Genomic DNA, 19,694 nt, shown 5'->3' with positions numbered 1-19,694 from the left:
CTCTTAGAATGGGTTGCAGATTTCAATTCATTAATATGTAACCCCCAAAATTTCTTTCAAGTCACATTCGCAAGATAACTTAAGGTTTTATAAAAAAAACACACCTTAGCTCAGACAATACATTAAAAGGTGTGAGGTTAGAGTCTGTCTGTATTCCAATCTTGAGTCAGACTGGTTTTATTTCCAAAGTAGGAATTTATAAAATGTCACATGGATTGACTGCCTGCAGATTGTGTGCTTTTTGAGCAAAATATCTACAGGCCCCTAAACAGTAGTCTGGATGTAGGGTGTAAGTTAAATAAGGAGCTGAAATTGGCCTGTCACAAAGATATTGCTATAGTTGTTATGGGGGATTTCAACATGCAGGTAGACTGGGAGAATCAGGATGGTACTGGACCCCAAGAAAGGGAGTTTGTGGGGTGCCTCCGAGATGGATTCTTAAAACAACTGGTGCTGGAGCCTACCAGGGAGAAGGCAATTCTGGATCTGGTATTGTGCAATGAACCGGATTTGAACAGGGACCTCGAAGTGAAGGAGCCATTAGGAGGTAGTGACCATAATACAATGAGCTTTAATCTGCAGTTTGAAAGGGAGAGGGTAGAATTGGAAGTGACAATATTTCAGTTGGATAAGGGGAACTATGGAGCTATGAGGGACGAGCTGGCCAAAGTTCAATGGTGCAATACCTTAGCAGGGATGGCAGTGGAGCAACAATGGCAGGTATTTCTGGGTATAACGCAGAAGATGCAGGATCAGTTCATTCCAAAAAGGAAGAAAGATCCTAACAGGAGGCAGGGGTGGCCGTGGTTAATGAGGGAAGTTAAGAAACATATAAAGTTAAAAGAGAAAAAGTATAACATAGCAAAGTGGGAAAACGGAGAACTGGGAAGCTTTTGAAGAACAACAGAGCATTACTAAGAAGGAAATACGCAGAGAAAAAAATGAGGTACGAAGATAAACTGGCCAAAAATATAAAGGAGAATAGTAAAAGCTTTTTTAGGTATGTGAAAGGCAAAAAAATGGTTAAGACTAAAATTGGGCCCTTGAAGACAGAAACGGGTAAATATATTACGGGGAACAAAGAAATGGCAGAAGAGCTGAATTGGTACTTCAGATCTGTGTTCACTGGGGAAGACACAAGCAATCTCCCAGAGGTAATAGTGGCTGAAGGAACTGAGGTGAAGGGAATTTATATTTGCTCAATGGTGAAATGGTGTTGGAGAGACTGTTAGGTCTGAAGGCTGATAAGTCCCCGGGACCTGACCTGATGGTCTACATCCCAGGGTACTGAAGGAGGTGGCTCTAGAAATCAAGGATGAATTGGTGATCATTTTTCAATGTTCTATAGATTCAGGATCAGTTCCTGCGGATTGGAGGGTGGCTAATGTTGTACCACTTTTTAAGAAAGGAGGGAGAGAGAAAGCAGGAAATTATAGACCAGTTAGTCTGACCTCAGTGGTGGGAAAGATTCTGGAGTCAATTATAAAGGATGAAATTACGACACATCTGGATAGCAGTAACAGGATAGGTCAGAGTCAACATGGATTTATGAAGGGGAAATCATGCTTGACTAATCTTCTGGAATTTTTTGAGGATGGAACTCTGAAGATGGACAAGGGAGATCTAGTGGATGTCATGTACCTGGACCTTCAGAAAGCCTCAAAGTCCCACACAGGAGGTTAGTGAGCAAAATTAGGGCACATGGTATTGGGGGCAAAATACTGACTTGGATTGAAAATTGGTTGGCTGACAGGAAACAAAGAGTAGTGATAAACAGCTCCCTTTCGGAATGGCAGGCGGTGACCAATGGGGAACCGCAGGGATCAGTGCTAGGACCACAGCTTTTTACAATATACATTAATGATATAGATGATGGTATTAAAAGTAATATTAGCAAATTTGCTGATGATACAAAGCTGGGTGGTAGGGTGAAATGTGAGGAGGATGTTAGGAGAATACAGGGTGACCTGGACAGGCTAGGTGAGTGGACGGATGCATGGCAGATGCAGTTTAATGTGGATAAATGTGTGGTTATCCATTTTGGTGGCAAGAACAGGAAGCCAGATTACTACCTAAATGGAGTCAAGTTAGGTAAAGGGGCAGTACAATGAAATCTAGGTGTTCTTTTACATCAGTCAATGAAAGCAAGCATGCAGGTACAGCAGGTAGTGAAGAAAACTAATAGCGTGCTGGCCTTCATAACAAGAGGAATTGAGTATAGGAGCAAAGAGTTTCTTCTGCAGCTGTACAGGGCCCTGCTGAGACCACACCTGGAATATTGTGTGCAGTTTTGGTTTCCAAATTTGAGGAAAGACATTCTGGCTATTGAGGGAGTGCAGTGTAGGTTCACTAGGTCAATTCCCGGAATGGCGGGACTATCTTACGTTGAAAGATTGGAGCGATTGGACTTGTATACCCTTGAGTTTAGAAGGCTGAGAGGGGATCTGATTGAGACGTATAAGGTTATTAAAGGATTGGACACTCTGGAGGCAGGAAGCATGTTTCCGCTGATGGGTGAGTTCCGAACCAAGGGACACAGTTTAAAAATAAGGGGTAGGCCATTTAGAACAGAGTTGAGGAGAAACTTCTTCACCCAGAGGGTGTGTGGAATGCTCTGCCCCAGAAGGCTGTGGAGGCCAAGTCTCTGGATACTTTCAAGAAAGAGTTGGATAGAGCTCCTAAGGATAGTGGAATCAAGGGTTATGGGGATAAGGTGGGAACAGGATACTGATTGAGGATAATCAGCCATGATCATAATAAATGGTGGTGCTAGCTCGAAGGGCAGAATGGCCTACTCCGGCACTTATTGTCTAAAATAGAATGCATCTACACATAAGGCTTGGTGCGTTTATGTGGAAAGAGAGGTTTAGGGAAGACGAGAAGGCAGTGAACTCAGAGGAGGGGGATCTTGAGTTGAGACAGAGCTTGATTTCTCAGAAGATGAGAAAGTATTTGGTGCAGAGGCAGATGGAGAAAAGCAGTGAAGGTATCTTTTTGAGAAAATTATAATGTACTTGCATTGATAGCCACCATATTCATATTCACATCTGAAAGCTCTTTCACGTTTGAGTCGGAAAGTTGCCTCATCCAGGACTTAACCATAATGATCTGGTGCTGTCTCATAGATTACATGTTAAACTGAAATCTTATTCTCAGATGGTGTAAAAGATCCCCTACATTATCTTGAAGAGGAGTCGTGAGGTTATCCAAGGTAAACATGACAATATTTCGTCCTGAATCAAAAACAATTGGCATGTTTATTAAGGACCAAGACTTGGGGGTCAAAATTTAGATATGGGATAAAACTTGGAACTGAAGAGGATGATGATTAACTTCAAGAGGACACAAAGTACAGATGGGTTGGTTGAATGGGTGGATGGAGAGACATTATGAAGGGATGCACTTAGTAGGAAGAACAAGAAGACACAATATGAAGTACAAAATACATTTTATTAGTGGAGAACAGAGAGATCTAAAATCGTGTCGTATTCCAAAAAGCCATTTAGTGAAGGATGCTACTGGAGCCAATCTTTATTCTAGGTTTCAACATCTTTATTCTAGGCGCTGTAATATAGCGATGTACACACTTTTCACTTTTCTTCTGTAAAGATTGCATGTGACAATAAATTGCTATTCGATTGTTTTGCGTCTGCATATAATTAAATAGAATTACAATACCATTATTAAGTAAATTTGCACAATGGCTGAATGGTTAGCACTGCTGTCTCATAGCACCAAGGACCTGGGTTTGATTGAAGCTTTAGGTGACTGTCTGTGTGGAGTTTGTACATTCTCCCCATGTCTGCGTGGGATTCCTCCAGGTGCTCCGGTTTCCTTCCACAGTCCAAAGATGTGCATGTTAAGTTGATTGGCCATGATACACCATCCAGGGTAGAAGGGGTGTGAGTAAGCTAAGTGGATTAGCCACGGTAAATATAGGATTACAGGGTAGAGTCAGGGGCTGGGACAGGGTCAGATGCCCCTCAGAGGTTTGATGCAGGCTTAATGGGCTGAATGGTCTCTTCCCACACCACAAGGATTCTACAATCATTGCTGGTGGCAGGACATGTTGAGAAAATGATGACAAAGGCATACAGGATGCTGATTTTTAAAATCAAAGACATCGGGCAGAATTCACTGTCTTCCCCAATGGCAAATTTGAAGGAACATTTAATCAGACAGAAGGTGGCTTTGGGATCCAATGATTTTCATCCCTCAGTCCTATAGTGGGGAAGGTTTGTACTTGGTCTTCCCCTTGCCATCAATTAAAGTGTTCAAGAGTCAGTTAATGACTTAAGTGCCTCGTCCCAGTATTGCTGATATTAACCTAGTTGTGAGTTGGGCCTCACTTCGCAGGATGCACAATCCATGCAGTGTTACATTAGCACTCCTGGGATCAAGGGGGTATCCTTCAGTCAAAGATCAAACAACCTGGCTTCAGGAAGGAGAGGGGATGGGAGGCTGCTGGGAGATGATTGCCCTGCCCCCAACCCATTGCACACCTCCTGCTTTCACTCACTTCAGCCCAGGACTAAGCAAACCTTCCCTTAAAGAGGCTCCAGGGAGCTCCCAACAACAGGTCTCAATTGCCCCAGACCCCCACCGCCAAACCCCCACTCCTTCAACTCATGTTCATTGTGTACAATGGTAATGAAGTGAAGAATCTTCATGACTGGTTTGGTGTCAACTGGACTAATGTGTCCATGCAAATCACACTTAGGATGGATATTTGAATGTTACGAGGGGGTGCAGGGAGATTAATGAGAGTGCTTACATTGATAAGGGGCTTCAATTATTTAGATAAATTAGAGAAAGCAAGTTTGCCCTCTGCAGAGAAGCTTGAAAGGAAATTTAAGAAGTGGGGTCCGGACAGAGCTGATTAACTAAATCTCTTTCATTTAGAAGAAGGTTGTAAACCAAAGGGAACCAACTTCAGGTGAATGTCAAATTCAATCACGAGCAAAATTGATTTTATGCAGTGATTTAGGATTTGAAAGGTGTTGTCTCAGTATTGCTGGGGGCAGATTTATTTGAGTCATTTTCTGCTTTGTATTGGATAAATATTGAAGAAAAAAAATTGCAGAGCTAAGGGAAAGACCAGAGAAGACCATCTGAGCCTCTGTTATAGAGAGACAGCATGGATATTGCAAGCTGAACTAAATACATTGTAGACAAACAGGAGGCTAGAAAGACACAGCAAGTCAGGCAGCATCAGGAGGTGAGAAGCTTCTCTCCACCTTCACTATCTCCCCAACCTCATTCCAGCTACCACCCTTATTCATCCCTCCCAGCAACCAACCAAGCCCCAACATAGAACTCTCCAGCTTCACTGTCTCTCCAACCTCATTCTCCAACAGACCCATCTAATGCACCCCCACCAACACCCTCTTCCACCTCGCCAAATTAGTCCTCACCCTCAATAACCATTTTTAGAGTCAGAGTTATAGAGATGTACAGCACGGAAACAGACCCTTCGGTCCATCTGGTCCATGCCGACCAGATATCCCAACCCAATTTGGTCCCACCTGCCAGCACCCAGCCCATATCCCTCCAAACCCTTCCTATTCATATACCCATCCAAATGCCTCTTAAATGTTGCAATTGTACTAGCCTCCATCACTTTCTCTGGCAGCTCATTCCATACACATACCACCCTCTGTGTGAAAAAGTTGCCCTGTAGGTCTCTTTTATATCTTTCCCCTCTCACCCTAAACCTATGCCCTCTAGTTCTGGATTCCCCGACCCCAGGGAAATGACTTTGCCTATTTACCCTATCCATGTCCCTCAATTTTGTTTACCTCTATAAGATCACCCCTCAGCCTCCGATGCTCCAGGGAAAACAGCCCCAGCCTGTTCAGCCTCTCCCTATAGCTCAAATCCTCCAACCCTGGCAACATTCTTGTAAATCTTTTCTGAACCCTTTCAAGTTTCACAACATCTTTCCAATTGGAAGGAGGGCAGAATTACATGCAATATTCCAACTGTGGCCTAACCAATGTCCTGTACAGCCACAACATGACCTCCCAACTCCTGTACTCAGTACCCTGACCAATAAAGGAAAGCATACCAAACACCTTCTTCACTAACCTATCTACCGCGACTCCACTTTCAAGGATCTATGAACCTGCACTCCAAGGTCTCTTTGTTCAGCAACACTCCCTAGGATCTTACCATTAAGTGTATAAGTCCTGCTAAGATTTGCTTTCCCAAAATGCAGCACCTCGCATTTATCTGAATTAAACTCCATCTGCCACTTCTCAGCCCATTGGCCCATCTGGTCCAGATCCTGTTGTAATCTGAGGTAACCCTCTTCGCTGTCCACTACACCTCCAATTTTGGTGTCATCTGTAAACTTACTAACTGTACCTCTTATGCTCACATCCAAATCATTTATGTATATCTATAGATGGGATAGATCAAGTAAATCCTTAAAAGAGTATAAAGGAAATAGGAGTATACTTGAGGGAAATCAGGAGGGCAAAAAGGGGACATGAGATAGCTTTGGCAAATAGAATTAAGGAGAATCTAAAGAGCTTTTACAAATACATTAAGGACAAAAGCATAACTAGGGAGAGAATAGGGCCCCTCAAAATCAGCAAGGCAGCCTTTGTGTGGAGCCGCAGAAAATGGGGAGATACTAAATGAGTATTTTGCATCAGTATTTAATGTGGAAAAGGATATGTAAGATATAGTCTCTTGGGAAATAGGTGACAACTGGCAAAATGTCCATATTACAGAGGAGGAAGTGCTGGATGTCTTGAAACGGGTAAAGGTGGATAAATCCCCAGGACCTGATCAGGTGTACCCTAGAACTCTGTGGGAAGCTAGAGAAGTGATTGCTGGGCCTCTTGCTGAGATAATTGTATCATTAATAGGCACAGGTGAGGTACCAAAAGACTGGAGGTTGGCTAATGTTGTGCCACTGTTTCAGAAGGGTGGTAAGGACAAGCCAGGGAACTGTAGAAAATTAGCCAGGGACAACTCTGACTGTTTAGCATTTTGTGATATCCTGAGGTCATGTCTAAATGAACACAAGTTATTCTTTTCATCATTTTAATCAAATGAAAACGCTGAACATTGGAATTGCCTCTGCATAATACCATGTATTTATTTTCATTGACTATGAAAAAATTACAGCATATAGTATTCAAAAAGCTTTGGGAGAATTCAATTGATATTCTTTCTCCAACAGCATTCAGTGTAGCTGATGTCTACAAATTATTCATGGCTTCAACACTCAGATAATTATTTCTTTATTGTATTCCAACAAATCAACACAGGCAAAAAAAGATTAGCTACACAAATCAGCCTTGCCCAACAAATTCTTCAGAAGACTTTCGATAGTTCTTAAAAGCAAACAGTTCAACACTTTTTGCAAGCTTTTTGCAGAATGCAACATATTTAATTGGAATATAAGATTGAAACGATTTTAATCTAATGATAACGTTTATCAGGCAAACATGAAAAAGATCTTTATGCTGGAATAGGTCTAACATACATTATTATGAAGTTTACTGTAAAGCTATCGTTTTCTCTCGCATTTCCGCAGCATGGGAACAGGCCATTTAGCCCAAGTCCACAGCAACCCTCCAAAGAGCATCCTACCAAGACCTCTCCCCCTCCCCTATCCCTGCATTTCCCACTGTGTAATTTAGCATGGCCAATCTACCTGACCTGCACATCTCTGGACTGTGGGAGGAAACCGGAGCACCTGGAGGAAAACCACACAGACATGAGGAGAATATGCAAACTCCACACAGACAGTCGCCCAAGGCTAGAATCAAACTCAGATGCCCTGGTACCGTGAGGTAGCAGTACTAATCGTGCCACCCTATCTCATTGTAATTTTTGTTCTTATGATATAATTAAAGGTGAGCAACTTTAATGTAAAAATGTATTTTACTTAAAAGAAGAAACATACTCTCTCCAGACATAGATGCTGTCTGGTACACCGTGTGACAGTCTAGGCTGGAAATTCTTTGCAAGTTTGTCATGATAAAGGTAAATAAGGACCAACTATTTTCAAACTCCATCATCTGATTTTAATGACAGAGACCTTTCATTGTGTAAAACATTTTTAAAAAGCGACAGGCACTAACCTATAATGGCTGTGGCAACCACCTGACCACAGATTGAGAAAGGTTCAGGAAACCAATGTAGTATAAACAAAATGGCCAGTACTGAATTTGCCATCTTACTGATATTGGATTCAGTCACTGAGTCAGGTGTCAAGGAACTGGCATCTCCTGTTCCAACATGCATATAAAGGGTACATATTGGACATGAAAGGTTGGTGACATCAAACGGGCAAGAAAACGCGTGAATACACAAATAAACTGTATTTCAATAACATTGAGTAAAGAAAGAAATCTGGATAGGTAGCAAGGTTTTCTCTCCAGATTTCTCTATTGTTGAGGAGACACATCAAATATTAAACAACTGTGTCTGAGGTTAAAATCTAACTCTTTTGAGTGCATATTTGATGTCATGCTGTATTAGTTTTCTCAGAGTCAGCAAGGAATAAAATTCCTCTTTCTTTTATTCAAGCTAATATCTGTTCTGATGAAAGGTCAGTGGCCTCAAGTATTAACTCTGTTTTTTCTCCACAGAAGCTGCCAGACCTGCTTAGTTTCTCCTGCAATTTATGTTTTTGGTTAAAAGTTATCAGGTTCCAGACAAACCCTTTAACCTTTAAATATAACTTCATTGACTATAAGCGTGTTGTTTTCCATGAACTACCGACATATTGGTTATCCTTCACTTGTAGTTAACTGTCTTTCACAAGTCTCTCCTAATTAATAAAAGTACAGGAACTAGAAACAGTTGTTGTATTAATCTTCCCCAATGTTTCAGCAGTCTCTAAGACGGATGATGATATTTTTGGTGGATTAACGTGAAAATGATAGCCGATGTATTTTTGTGAGGTCGACCAGCAATCTATAACAGTGATATTGTAAAATAACGTTATAACAGTGAATATTTGAAAAGTAAGCCAAATCTAAATTAAGTTTGCAATTTGAAAATTTAACCAATGCAGTTGTTTTTCTAGATTTAAACTTGTGTTTGCACAGTTTTTCTGCTTTGCATTGTTCTTAATAAAGGAGTACAGCTCTAATTCTAAGAGGAAGATGATTTCAGTGTATATTTGTCTCAGATTCAGTGGGACATTATTTACATACATTTTTAATTCCCATCCTATTGTTTAGCATCTTAGTTTTTAGTGATCAGAATGAGCCATGGAATTCTAGAAAATGGGGTAGAGTATCATCTGGCAGATCAATATAAAATATTTTAAATGGGAGTATACCATCCCCCACTTTATTTGCCAATGTTCAGGATATATGGTAAAATTGAAGACTAGCATGTTATAATATTAGGCAAATTATTCCTATCACCATCAGTGGGATATTTGATTCTGAAATGACCAATTTCTGTACTAAAATAAACTTAATACCAGTTGATTGAATTACAAGAATGAACCAATTTGGAAAAAGTGACATGATTAATTTTCAAATTTCTGCAGAAGTTCCACCTGGTCACTGAAAACAGCACCATTACACGGCAGGAGGAGTTCCTCTGTCCTTCCCTACCCTCCAGGTGGAATTTATAACTAGTGCTGACCTTGAAAAGAGCCCCAGTAATAAACGATTGGAAGCTCCAGTTTAGTGATAACCCATCACCATTGTGGCTTGGAGAAAGTCAGGTGTTTTCAATCCTTAGAAGTGCAAATATTGTGTTTGATGTACTGCATGGGGATAACCTTCCAGATAAAAAATTAAACAGAGGAAATGCAAATTTGAAAACTGGTAATACGTAACCTAGAATCTCAGTCCATTGAATTGAATTCATTGTAAAAAGCCATAGTAAAACTCCACAGCTGTATACAAGCAGTATACTTATTAGTAGGTTGATCAGGAACATGACATACTGTGTATTCTAATGTGCTTTCAATTTAGGAATCTTTCCAGGCAGATCTCTTTATAATTGATTATCTTCAAATGGAACTACATCCCTGAAGCTAAACTCTAACAGTTGGAGGTTTCGTTTAAGTTGTCTATTTTTTGCATTCATTAATTCATCACGTCCAATTTGAAATGGGTTACGACGCAGCCTTGTGACAATTTGCTCATTAGACTTCAGAAGCTGGCTGAGTGATTCACACTCTGCACAGTTTCCATATTCCCAATGAGCAGGTTCATGAGCTTGTGGAAATGGATAAAACTGAATGTTTGGAAACATTTCAAAGCATCTTTCACAAGGTGCTCTGGGAACTAAGGATCCAAATTTCCTGACATCTCTGGCAATTTGAAGAAACCTCGGCACTTGCTGATCCCCGAATCTAGCCAGAAGATTTTCAACACGTTGGTTTGCCTGAGTGCTTTGTCTATTAGTGAATATGTTAAATGCCATTGAGTGGACACAAGGAGGAAATTTAAAGGCATTTTGATTGTACTGATTTGCAACACATACTGCCCAGCTAATATCACTGTGCCATGTGTAGCAGCACAATATATCGATCATTATTTTTCTCTGTCTAGCTCCTCTACATGACACTGAAGCACCAAAATAATTGAGTGTTTTACCTCCCATATGCTCATCAGAAAAATAGCACAAGTTAATAACTGTTGATACAAAAATATTCCGGCATAGTGTGTCACCGTTAGGAACTTCCATATCATTTATCGTCGATAACAGACGTGGCAAAACATTATCTTCATGTCTTGTTCCGACAATGTCAACAATCTGTAAAACAAATATGTACAATACAAAAAAAAGAAATAACTTAACAACTTACATTTCTTTAACTCCTTTAAACTTAAAGCATTTGACAAATTAGTTTTCACATTCATTTGTAGCTAAACAGACAATTAGGGAAGATCATTACCATAGAGCAAAATCCCACAAAGCCGGGAATATTAGAAAATAGGGTGAGTGGAAGGTTGATCACTCACAAGAAGTAAGAGAGAGTCAGGGATTAAGATAAACTTTTAGGGCAACCATCATGAACAGATCTAATTCAGGTTTGACGACAGCAGATTGGTGTGACTGAGGATTCCCCACCTGGAGAGGCAGGATGTAATTACAATATTTAAATGCAATTGTCAAATCATGGCAACCACTTAATTTTAGCAGCATTGGACAAGTTTCCCAGGGCTCAGGAAACCTGTCAGTTAATGCAGGAATCAGTGAATGAGTGTTTCTCCAGCAATGGTTTGAGAACCAGAAAGAGCAGGAATGTGTCCCTTTAACTTACCAAGCACATGTTCTGCCATTCTTCAGAACCCATTGGGAATAGTCTACCTTAACCACATTCTTTCCTTCAGTTATAATTGTAAATTCCCTCTCAATCTTACCACCAACTTACCCCAGCATTCTCTACGTTCCTGCTCCCATTTTTAAAATCCTTTCTCTCAATGCTCCAAATCATTCCACAAATAGTCCTTCAATGACAAATGTAGGATATTGTGAACAACTATCCAACAATGTAAAGCTATTAGGGAGTGGTTTAGCTCAGTTGGCTGAATATTTGGTCTGTAAAGCAGTGTGATGCTAATAGCATAAATTCAATTGCTATCCCTAGCTGAGGTTATCATGAACAACTCTCCTTCTCAACCTCTTCCTTCACCTGAGGTACAGTGGCCCTCTTTATTCAATGACACTCCCCGCGGCCCTACCATTAACTGTATAAGTCCTGCCCTGATTTGCCTGACCAAAACACAACACCCCGCATTTATCAAAATTAATCTCCATCTGCCATTTCTCAGCCCATTGGCCCGCTGATCAAGGTTCCATTGTGCTCTGCAACTGTCCACTATCCCACCAATTTTGGTGTCATCTGCAAACTTACCGCATCAAGTAGCACTGTGAAAGGGGGACGTTTTGGAATGTGGGTGCGGCACATTTCAAAGACATCTGGATACCTTGCAGATAATTGACGGTTACTTTCCTGCAATATTTCTTCTGGATCAACCTTAGGACGATTAATCTGGCCATAAAATAATATTATGTGCAATATCTGTGAAATAAAAACCAAACATTTCAAAAGTAACTTTTCTGTCACAAAGATCTAAACATAGAATCTCACAATTGTTACATACAGAAGGAGGTGATTCTGCCCATCATGTCTGTGCTGGCTGTCCAAGTGAACATTATGAATTAAAGCCATTCCCCTGCTTTCTCCCTTTAATTCTGTACATTGGCCTGGATTTTAAAATGGCCAAATAGTCATTTCTGCAACATAGATGAGAGCTACTCATCAGGTTGAAAAGTTGAACCATTTCTATTTTAATACCAGGAGGATGAGAAACAAGTTCATGGAAACAGAAACATTTATACTGAAGAAAAATGCAATAAGCATGGAATAATGGGGCCCTGGTTAAACCAGTATATCTCTAGATAGATTAAGCTACTAGGGGAAACTTCCCACAGAATGAACAGACCTGGCAAAGCAGATGAAGCAACACTAAAATTATTGAAGAAAGATGTTGCCTTATAGAACTATATGTTCTGTCAGCAGGTCAGGATAGCATGGAGGTGCAGATACAAAACATCCTTTAACAGTTTCTTCTGCATGTGTGGGGCAGTGTTTCACATCAATGCATCACTCTCAAGCTCTGCAGCCCTGTCATTTCCAGTCAAGAATGATGCTGAAGAATGAATGAATTAACAGGACAGGGCCCTGTAAGCCTGCTCATCCTCCAACATTCTGAGTTGTCCAATGCAAAAGAATGGATGAGGTTGAAATCTCTGGAAGTGTCTTCAGCCAAGAGTGGTGAATTGATAATCCGATTTCTCTACCCACGATTCCCACCATCATAGAAATCAATGTCCAGCAATTACTTCCCTCCATATCATATGAAGAAGGTATGACATTGAAAAGGATAGGGGGCTCTGAAAACATCTTGACTGTGGCCTTTACCATGTATGCACCAGAGCTTTCCCACCTAAACTATTTCATTATTCATTCTAAACAACAGATCAGATGTCGTCATTTATCACATCATTGTGTATGGGATCTTGCTGTGCATATATTTGATTGCCATAATTGTCCATCATGTACCCATCCCCACCCTTGGAAAGTCCTTATTCTTTTAAATGCAAGGCCTTTTTTTCTTTTCAGGACTCTAGAACTGACACAACAATATTGTTTAAAATTGTTTCATGTATCTCATCTCCATGACACTGGACTCCTCTGGCGATAAATTCTGTGACCATGATCTTATTCTCCACAACCACCTGATGAAGGAGCAGCGCTCTGAAAGCTAGTGCTTCCAAATAACCTATAGGACAATAACCTGGTGTTGTGTGATTTTTAACAATATAGAAGATTGTCTCCTTGTGACCTAGCCACAACAATCCAGATCAATCTCACTTGCTAATGAAAGCCTTTTCAAGCACCTCACAAACATCATGAAAAAGTATGAAGAAAGTTTTTAAAGGTATTATCTGGAATCATCTACCTCTATAAGAACCCAGCTAGTGTCCTGTTCAAACTATTGATTTAACTTGATCGCTCTGATCTTACTCTGTGTTTATAATCTTATTAATTCCCTTACCATTGTGATAGGCTCTTTAAAATTCCTAATTTCATAGCTCCTAATTTGACACAAATACAGACAGAAAAGGAAGATACTCACTGATGAATCATTCAACCCTTTTTTTCTTCTCTGATTTTCCTTGGTAACCTCCTCTGGGTCACACTGTGACCCTCTCTCTCACTGATGCTTTTATTCCCATTGTACGCTCACCCCCTCCCATTGGGCTCACCATGACTTACTCTCTCTAATGCTCCTTGCATTTCCCACTGTGCTCTCAACCCTTCCCACTGATCTCACAGTGACTCTCTCAATCTCTCCACCACTCCTTTTATTCCCCTTGTTATCTCACCTGTCCTGCTGGCCTAGCAGTGAATGGCCAGGTATAGATCATGTGGAAGATAAAGAGGAAGATGTTGCTGACTGGAGGGTGGAGCAATGTTATCCTTGCCTGAAGACGCTGAGGAACCAGCTCTTGTAGTGCTGCATTTATTAAAAAGACAACTCTGACAGTTTGTTATATTGGGTGTTTTATATGGTGTAAACTTACATGGGAAACCCTCCCTGTCTATTAATGCCACAAAGCTGGGTGGATGGTGGCAGACACTCCAATGGTATGTCAATCAAAAACTTTCAAAATGTAAATGGCAGTTATCAATTAAACAATATGTTTGTTAGGGGGGACACTGTATCAAACACTTTGCACATTTGATGATTATTTAATCTATAAATTTAAAAAGAATACCTCTTTGAAGTAATCTCTTGCCCTTTCTTGTTGAATCTTGTTCTCTCGTACGGCAGTTGCAAGGAAACTCCGAACCTTATCCAAAAACTGATGTCCACTCTTGATAAAGATTTGAATACTAGGATTTTCATATCGTATAACCTCCGGCATTCTCCTTTCAGATCTGGAAATAAGTTAAATAGTTGACTGAAGATGGAATATTCCTATTTTATACTAATTGAAAGGGCTATATTTTCTACCCATTTTGTTGCCTCTTTTTGTTCAGTGTACATGTACAAAGAATGTGCTGATACGTTCGACCACTGCAGTACTATTGCAAACAAGTTTCACCAAATCTATCCACCTTAAAATCTGCCATTCCGTAAAATCATCCACTCAGAATTTGCCCCACCATATGGATGTAGCCAAGGTCTTTAATCAATTATTACGATTACTGCCCAACATTCAATCTCTGAAAACACTTTCTCGCTACACCATAGACAATCCAGTATTATCCCTGAGGTACCCTTTGCAGTTATGATGTCTGCATCTCGACAATGACCTTGCCTCACCCTGATGCTTAAAATGAAAGAATAGATTGTTGAAGTCCACAGTGATGAATTACAAAAGAGGTTTGTTCTCACCAAATAGTTGGCCACTTCACAAGAAAATGTTGCTGTGAATTCTCATGATCAATTTGGACAGGCAGCATCTCAACATTGTACAAATAAAGTCATGGTTGCTCTCTTAATATCAGCCTACTCCACTGGACCTGTGAAACAAAGGACCCGACCAATTCTCCAGATCAGCATGATGCCGAGAAATATGTGTGCCACTAAAAGCCTTCCATAAAAATTTCCTTAATTCCATTACCAAGGACGATTTTCAATAATGGACACTCAAATATAGTCTACCACTTTATCCTGCACTTTAATGTAAATTAGAAAGTTGCAATAATGTTTAATGTGCAGCATTGGTAAAAGAAATTGTAATAGAGACAATAATAGAACTTAGGATCAATGAATATCCAAACTTGATGGTTCCCATTCTTGAGACTAAGGTGCATAAATAATGCGGCATTAGGAAGGAGCATTCGTTTGAATCTTCAAAGTTCTCCTGATTTCAGAATTGTCCAATTAACTGCAAAACTGCTAATGTTATTCCTTTATGAATAAAGCTCCAAGCGAAAGAAATCTGTCTTTGGTCGAAAGTTAGGAGACAAAGAGGAGGATGCGTGCTCAGATTGAGAGGTGGGACACGTGATGTCTCTCAGGAATCTGATCTAGGAACTTCAGGTTTCCACAATGACTTGGATGAATTCATAGAGTTATGCTTATAGGTGATAGTAAGTAGTACATATGAAAGGTATAAGCTATCAAGGGAGAGAAAGAGAGCAATGGATATGAGTATGGGCAAATAAAATTTAAAATTGACAAGTGAGAGAACGTTCACTGTTGTCCTTTGAAATAAAAATCTAACCTCTCCCTAAACAGTGAAAAAATAAAACCTGCAGAGAAAACACGGATATAGAAATCCAAGGCCCATTTGCCCATCCCTCCTGTGCGCACTGAGCCAATATTGTCTGCCAACAGTAGAGCTTTCATATAAAAATTCACATGCATCTGTAATATTTCTTAATAACATCCCTAACTCTGTAACCTCTTCCAGCCCTTTGAAATCTCATGATCTTTGTGCTTCTACAATTGTGGCACTTTGGCATTCTGGATTTTCATCGTTTCACAATAAATGGATGTGCCTTCAGCTACCTAGCTACTGATTGTGGAGTTAAACTTTTCTGTCTTTATATCTTTTATACCTTCTCCCTCTCTTCTAAATCTACTCTTTGGAACATGTTTTTGTTTCATATTTCTCCTTATATAGTTCAGTGTCAAAATTTGATGATGCGCCTAAGGTACCTTGGGATATTTTATTATATTTAAGGGACAATGTGAGTGCAAGATGCTGTTATTTCATGTATTATATGCGTGAAATCTAAATGGAAAATGCTGGAAATACTCAGGGAGTTGGACAGCATCCGTGGAGAGAGAAACAGAGTTAACATTTAAGAACAAAGATCTCTTTTCAGAAGTTCTGAGCATTCTGAGCAAGGGGAAATGTTGGTATTCAAAGGGACTTTGCTGTCCCCAATCTTAAATCACAGATAGTTAGCATGCAGATACAGCAACCAGTTAAGAAACAAATGAATGTGTTAGACCATTTTACAGAGAGTTCTGAGGCAAAACAACATGCAGAGATTGTAAAGGATCTTAGGGAGACCACACCTGGAGTACTATGGCCTGTTTTAGTCAGCTTATCCACAGAAAGACATCACCAGCCTATGCACTTGTCCTCCCTTTTCACCAAACAAGTGTCTGCACTTAAAGGGTCTCCTGTTTCCACCAGCTCCTGCAGAATGTCACAGCCAAACACATCTTTTCCTCCCTTTTCATGTCAGCATTAAACAGGGACTGCTTCGTCTGTTACACCCTGGTCCATCTCACTCTCACTCGCAACACCTCCTCGCTCATCTATGACACTTTTGCATAAAATTGCAGGAGTAAGACTTGCTCTTTTATCTTCTCACTGTCAGAATTTCCAAACACACCTTCTGGGTGATGCAGTGATTTAACTATACTCCAATCTATTTTGTCTAGGATAATTGCAACTCAAAATGGTGTCCCTTCTCCATTGGCAAGACCAAACATAGACTGTGGGCAGATGCTGGAAACCAGATTCTGGATTAGTGGTGCTGGAAGAACACTGCCATTCAGGCAGCATCCGAGGTCCTCGGATGCTGCCTGAACTGCTGTGCTCTTCCAGCACCATTAATCCCCAAACATAGACTGGGTTACAATGTTGTTGAACTGCTCCACTCTGTCGGCAAGAATGGCCTGAATTTCTGATTTTTGCTATTTCAACAGACAGTTTTAAACTGAAACTTCAATTGTCATTGAGGGAGGGGAATTGATATAAAATAAAGCTATGACTGGCACATCATAATCACCAATGAAATACAGCAGTCTTAAAATTAAGCAGAGACAAATGAGTCTGAAACCAAAAAAAGGTTATAATGTTATAATGTTGTCTTCCTCCGTATTAAACTGATTTGAAATTGAATAAGGTTGGCTTTCATGTAGGGATAAAAAGATTAGTTAGAAGCTGACAGTAGGGCAGTCATTGCCTGTAAGAAAACAGGAGTTAATATTTCATTTCATAATCTCTGAAGGATCCTTAACCCTTAAAAGAAATCATGTTAAATTTCTAAAATGCAAATCAAATCCAGAACAGTCTCGGATCTCAAACTTCAGGCAACAAAACACAACATTCAATCACCAACAAGCAAATATGCAACCAAACTGAATCTGAAAGGGCTAAACTCTCTGCAAGCTGCAGGGAACAATCCAGCGCTGATTTGTTTTTTCACATACACACGCGCACATTCCATTAGGGTGGTTTACCCTTATAAATCTTGGTTGTGGCACATAGCTGCTTAACCAAGTGTCTGAGAATCTAAATACCTCTCAGCTGTTCCACTTGCAATTCTAACAATATTTTCAAGGCAAGTTTTTCATACCTCTGCATTCACTCACAACCCAGGGGAAATACGATGGTGTCTTTAATAGTTGCCCAATGTGTCCTGTATGCCAAATTCATTAAAGTCTGGTCATCCTGAAGCAAGCAACTGTAATTACAGCAGATTTGTACTAGCCAATTAAAACTAATGTTGGCCACTCGAATGGTTCGGGGCGTCTTGAAGCATGACGTGGACATCAGGGTGGGTCCAGGGCTTATCAAATGGGGTTTCACCTGTCATAACCCTGGGGCAAGCAGATTCTCTATTACTAATTTTGTAAATCTTAAGATGCTTTGTGGGCGGCACGGTGGCACAGTGGTTAGCACTGTTGCATCACAGTGCCAGAGACCCGGGTTCAATTCCCGCCTCAGGTGACTGACTGTGTGGAGTTTGCATATTCTCCCCATGTCTGCGTGGGTTTCCTCCGGGTGCTCGGTTTCCTCCCACAGTCCAAAAAATGTGCAGGTTAGGCGAATTGGCCATGCTAAATTGCCCGTAGTGTTAGGTGAAGGGGTAAATGTAGGGGGGTTGGTTGTGGGTCGGTGTGGACTTGCTGGGCCGAAGGGCCTGTTTCCACACTGTAAGTAATCTAATCTAATGCTTTCATCAGACCTGTCTGTCCAGACACTAGGACCCTGTTGAGTACTCACACTAGTATCTTGTGGCCGAGTAGCAAGAATTGTATCAACATTTCTGACAGCACTTTTGTTCCTGACCAGCACTCCTTACTTTTCACACGACAAAGGCAGTAGACACCCTCCATATTTCATCAACAAAGATCAAACAGCGAAACAAACAGAAAAAAAAGCAGCAAAGCAAGACAAGCCAAGCTGAACAGATATGACAGAAATAACCTTGATGTAAAACTTCCACTAATCAACAGCCTGACAACGAACAACAAGACTAATGAGTGGCCAACGATTGAAAGTTTGACTACCAGTCACCGGTGACTTTTCCTTTTGCTTTTAAAAATGCCAAAAGTTTCCATAGACTGTCAGATTTCTCCGGAAACTTCTCACACATATCAGATTACCCATCTTAAACAACCTTCCTTTTATAGTCCTGACTCAAAACATTTACTACTTAAGAGCCAGTCAGCACACAACAATCTACCGTCCTCCACAACTTCCACAGACCCTTCTCGACTTTCCTTAACCCTCAATAATCCTGTTATAACATATCGCGATACTTCCTTATCTCACAGAAGTATTTAAGTACCAATTTAAACAATGCCAATCTGACAGAATTTTATTGCTATCTTTTCTCTCATAGGACCCTGCCAGATCACATTTATCTCTTTTTCTCATAGGACCCTGCCCGATCCTATTTATCTCTTTTTCTTATAGGACCCCACCAAATCCTAAATATCTCTATATCCCTGTTTCTCTTATCTTACTGAGACCGATCCTTTAGGGGTTGGACTGAGATGATAGACAGTGAGGGGTCAGGTCAACCACTATTTGAATGAGATGAAAACCAGATGGATATGAAAAACTCACGTCTTGGTGGCCGATTCCTCAACACTCAATAGTGGAGGACTGAAGGCTCTTCCACTGCTGTTCACAATCCGTCCATGCCGTATCTGAGTCACGGCACCATATGTAAATCTGGGCTCCCAAGAGGGGCCTCTCGGTTCCGCGATCGGTCAAATAAACACTGGCAGCTCAGTCTCTTTTAGCAAGTTTTAACAATTTATTATGATGCCGGGCATAGGTTATCTACCAATGCAGGGGTTAAGAACCTCTGTGTACTTTGGCAAAGCTGTGCGCAGTCTTAAAACACAGACAACATTTATAGGTCTCTTAACAAACGAAACAGCCTTAATTGCAAAATTGATCTAATAAAATGAAATGATATGACA

General features: G+C 40.5%; 1 protein-coding gene across 1 annotated transcript; it reads right to left on the bottom strand.

Annotated features, from left to right (window-relative positions):
* Positions 1 to 7,091: 7,091 nt before the first annotated feature.
* Positions 7,092 to 19,397, bottom strand: LOC140464034 (uncharacterized). Its single transcript, XM_072558658.1, has 4 exons — positions 19,333 to 19,397; positions 14,281 to 14,443; positions 11,849 to 12,016; positions 7,092 to 10,743 (listed from the first exon to the last, which is right to left on the bottom strand). The coding sequence occupies exons 2-4, from the start codon at positions 14,428 to 14,430 to the stop codon at positions 9,979 to 9,981; spliced, it is 1,083 nt and encodes a 360-aa protein (XP_072414759.1). The 5' UTR covers positions 14,431 to 14,443; positions 19,333 to 19,397; the 3' UTR covers positions 7,092 to 9,978.
* Positions 19,398 to 19,694: the final 297 nt, after the last annotated feature.

Source organism: Chiloscyllium punctatum, chromosome 39 (genome assembly GCF_047496795.1).
Source record: "Chiloscyllium punctatum isolate Juve2018m chromosome 39, sChiPun1.3, whole genome shotgun sequence".
Classification (NCBI taxonomy): domain Eukaryota; kingdom Metazoa; phylum Chordata; class Chondrichthyes; order Orectolobiformes; family Hemiscylliidae; genus Chiloscyllium; species Chiloscyllium punctatum.
The sequence above is the reverse complement of the archived record's forward strand: the minus strand, read 5'-3'. Positions and strand labels throughout refer to the sequence as shown.

Coding starts and splice junctions, on each gene's coding strand:
- LOC140464034 (XM_072558658.1), bottom strand. CDS start 14,430: ATGCCGGAGGTTATACGATATGAAAATCCTAGTATTCAAATCTTTATC. Junction 12,017..14,280: donor CAAGAGATTACTTCAAAGAG/GTATTCTTTTTA, acceptor TTTATTTCACAG/ATATTGCACATAATATTATT. Junction 10,744..11,848: donor TCACAGTGCTACTTGATGCG/GTAAGTTTGCAG, acceptor TTTGTTTTACAG/ATTGTTGACATTGTCGGAAC.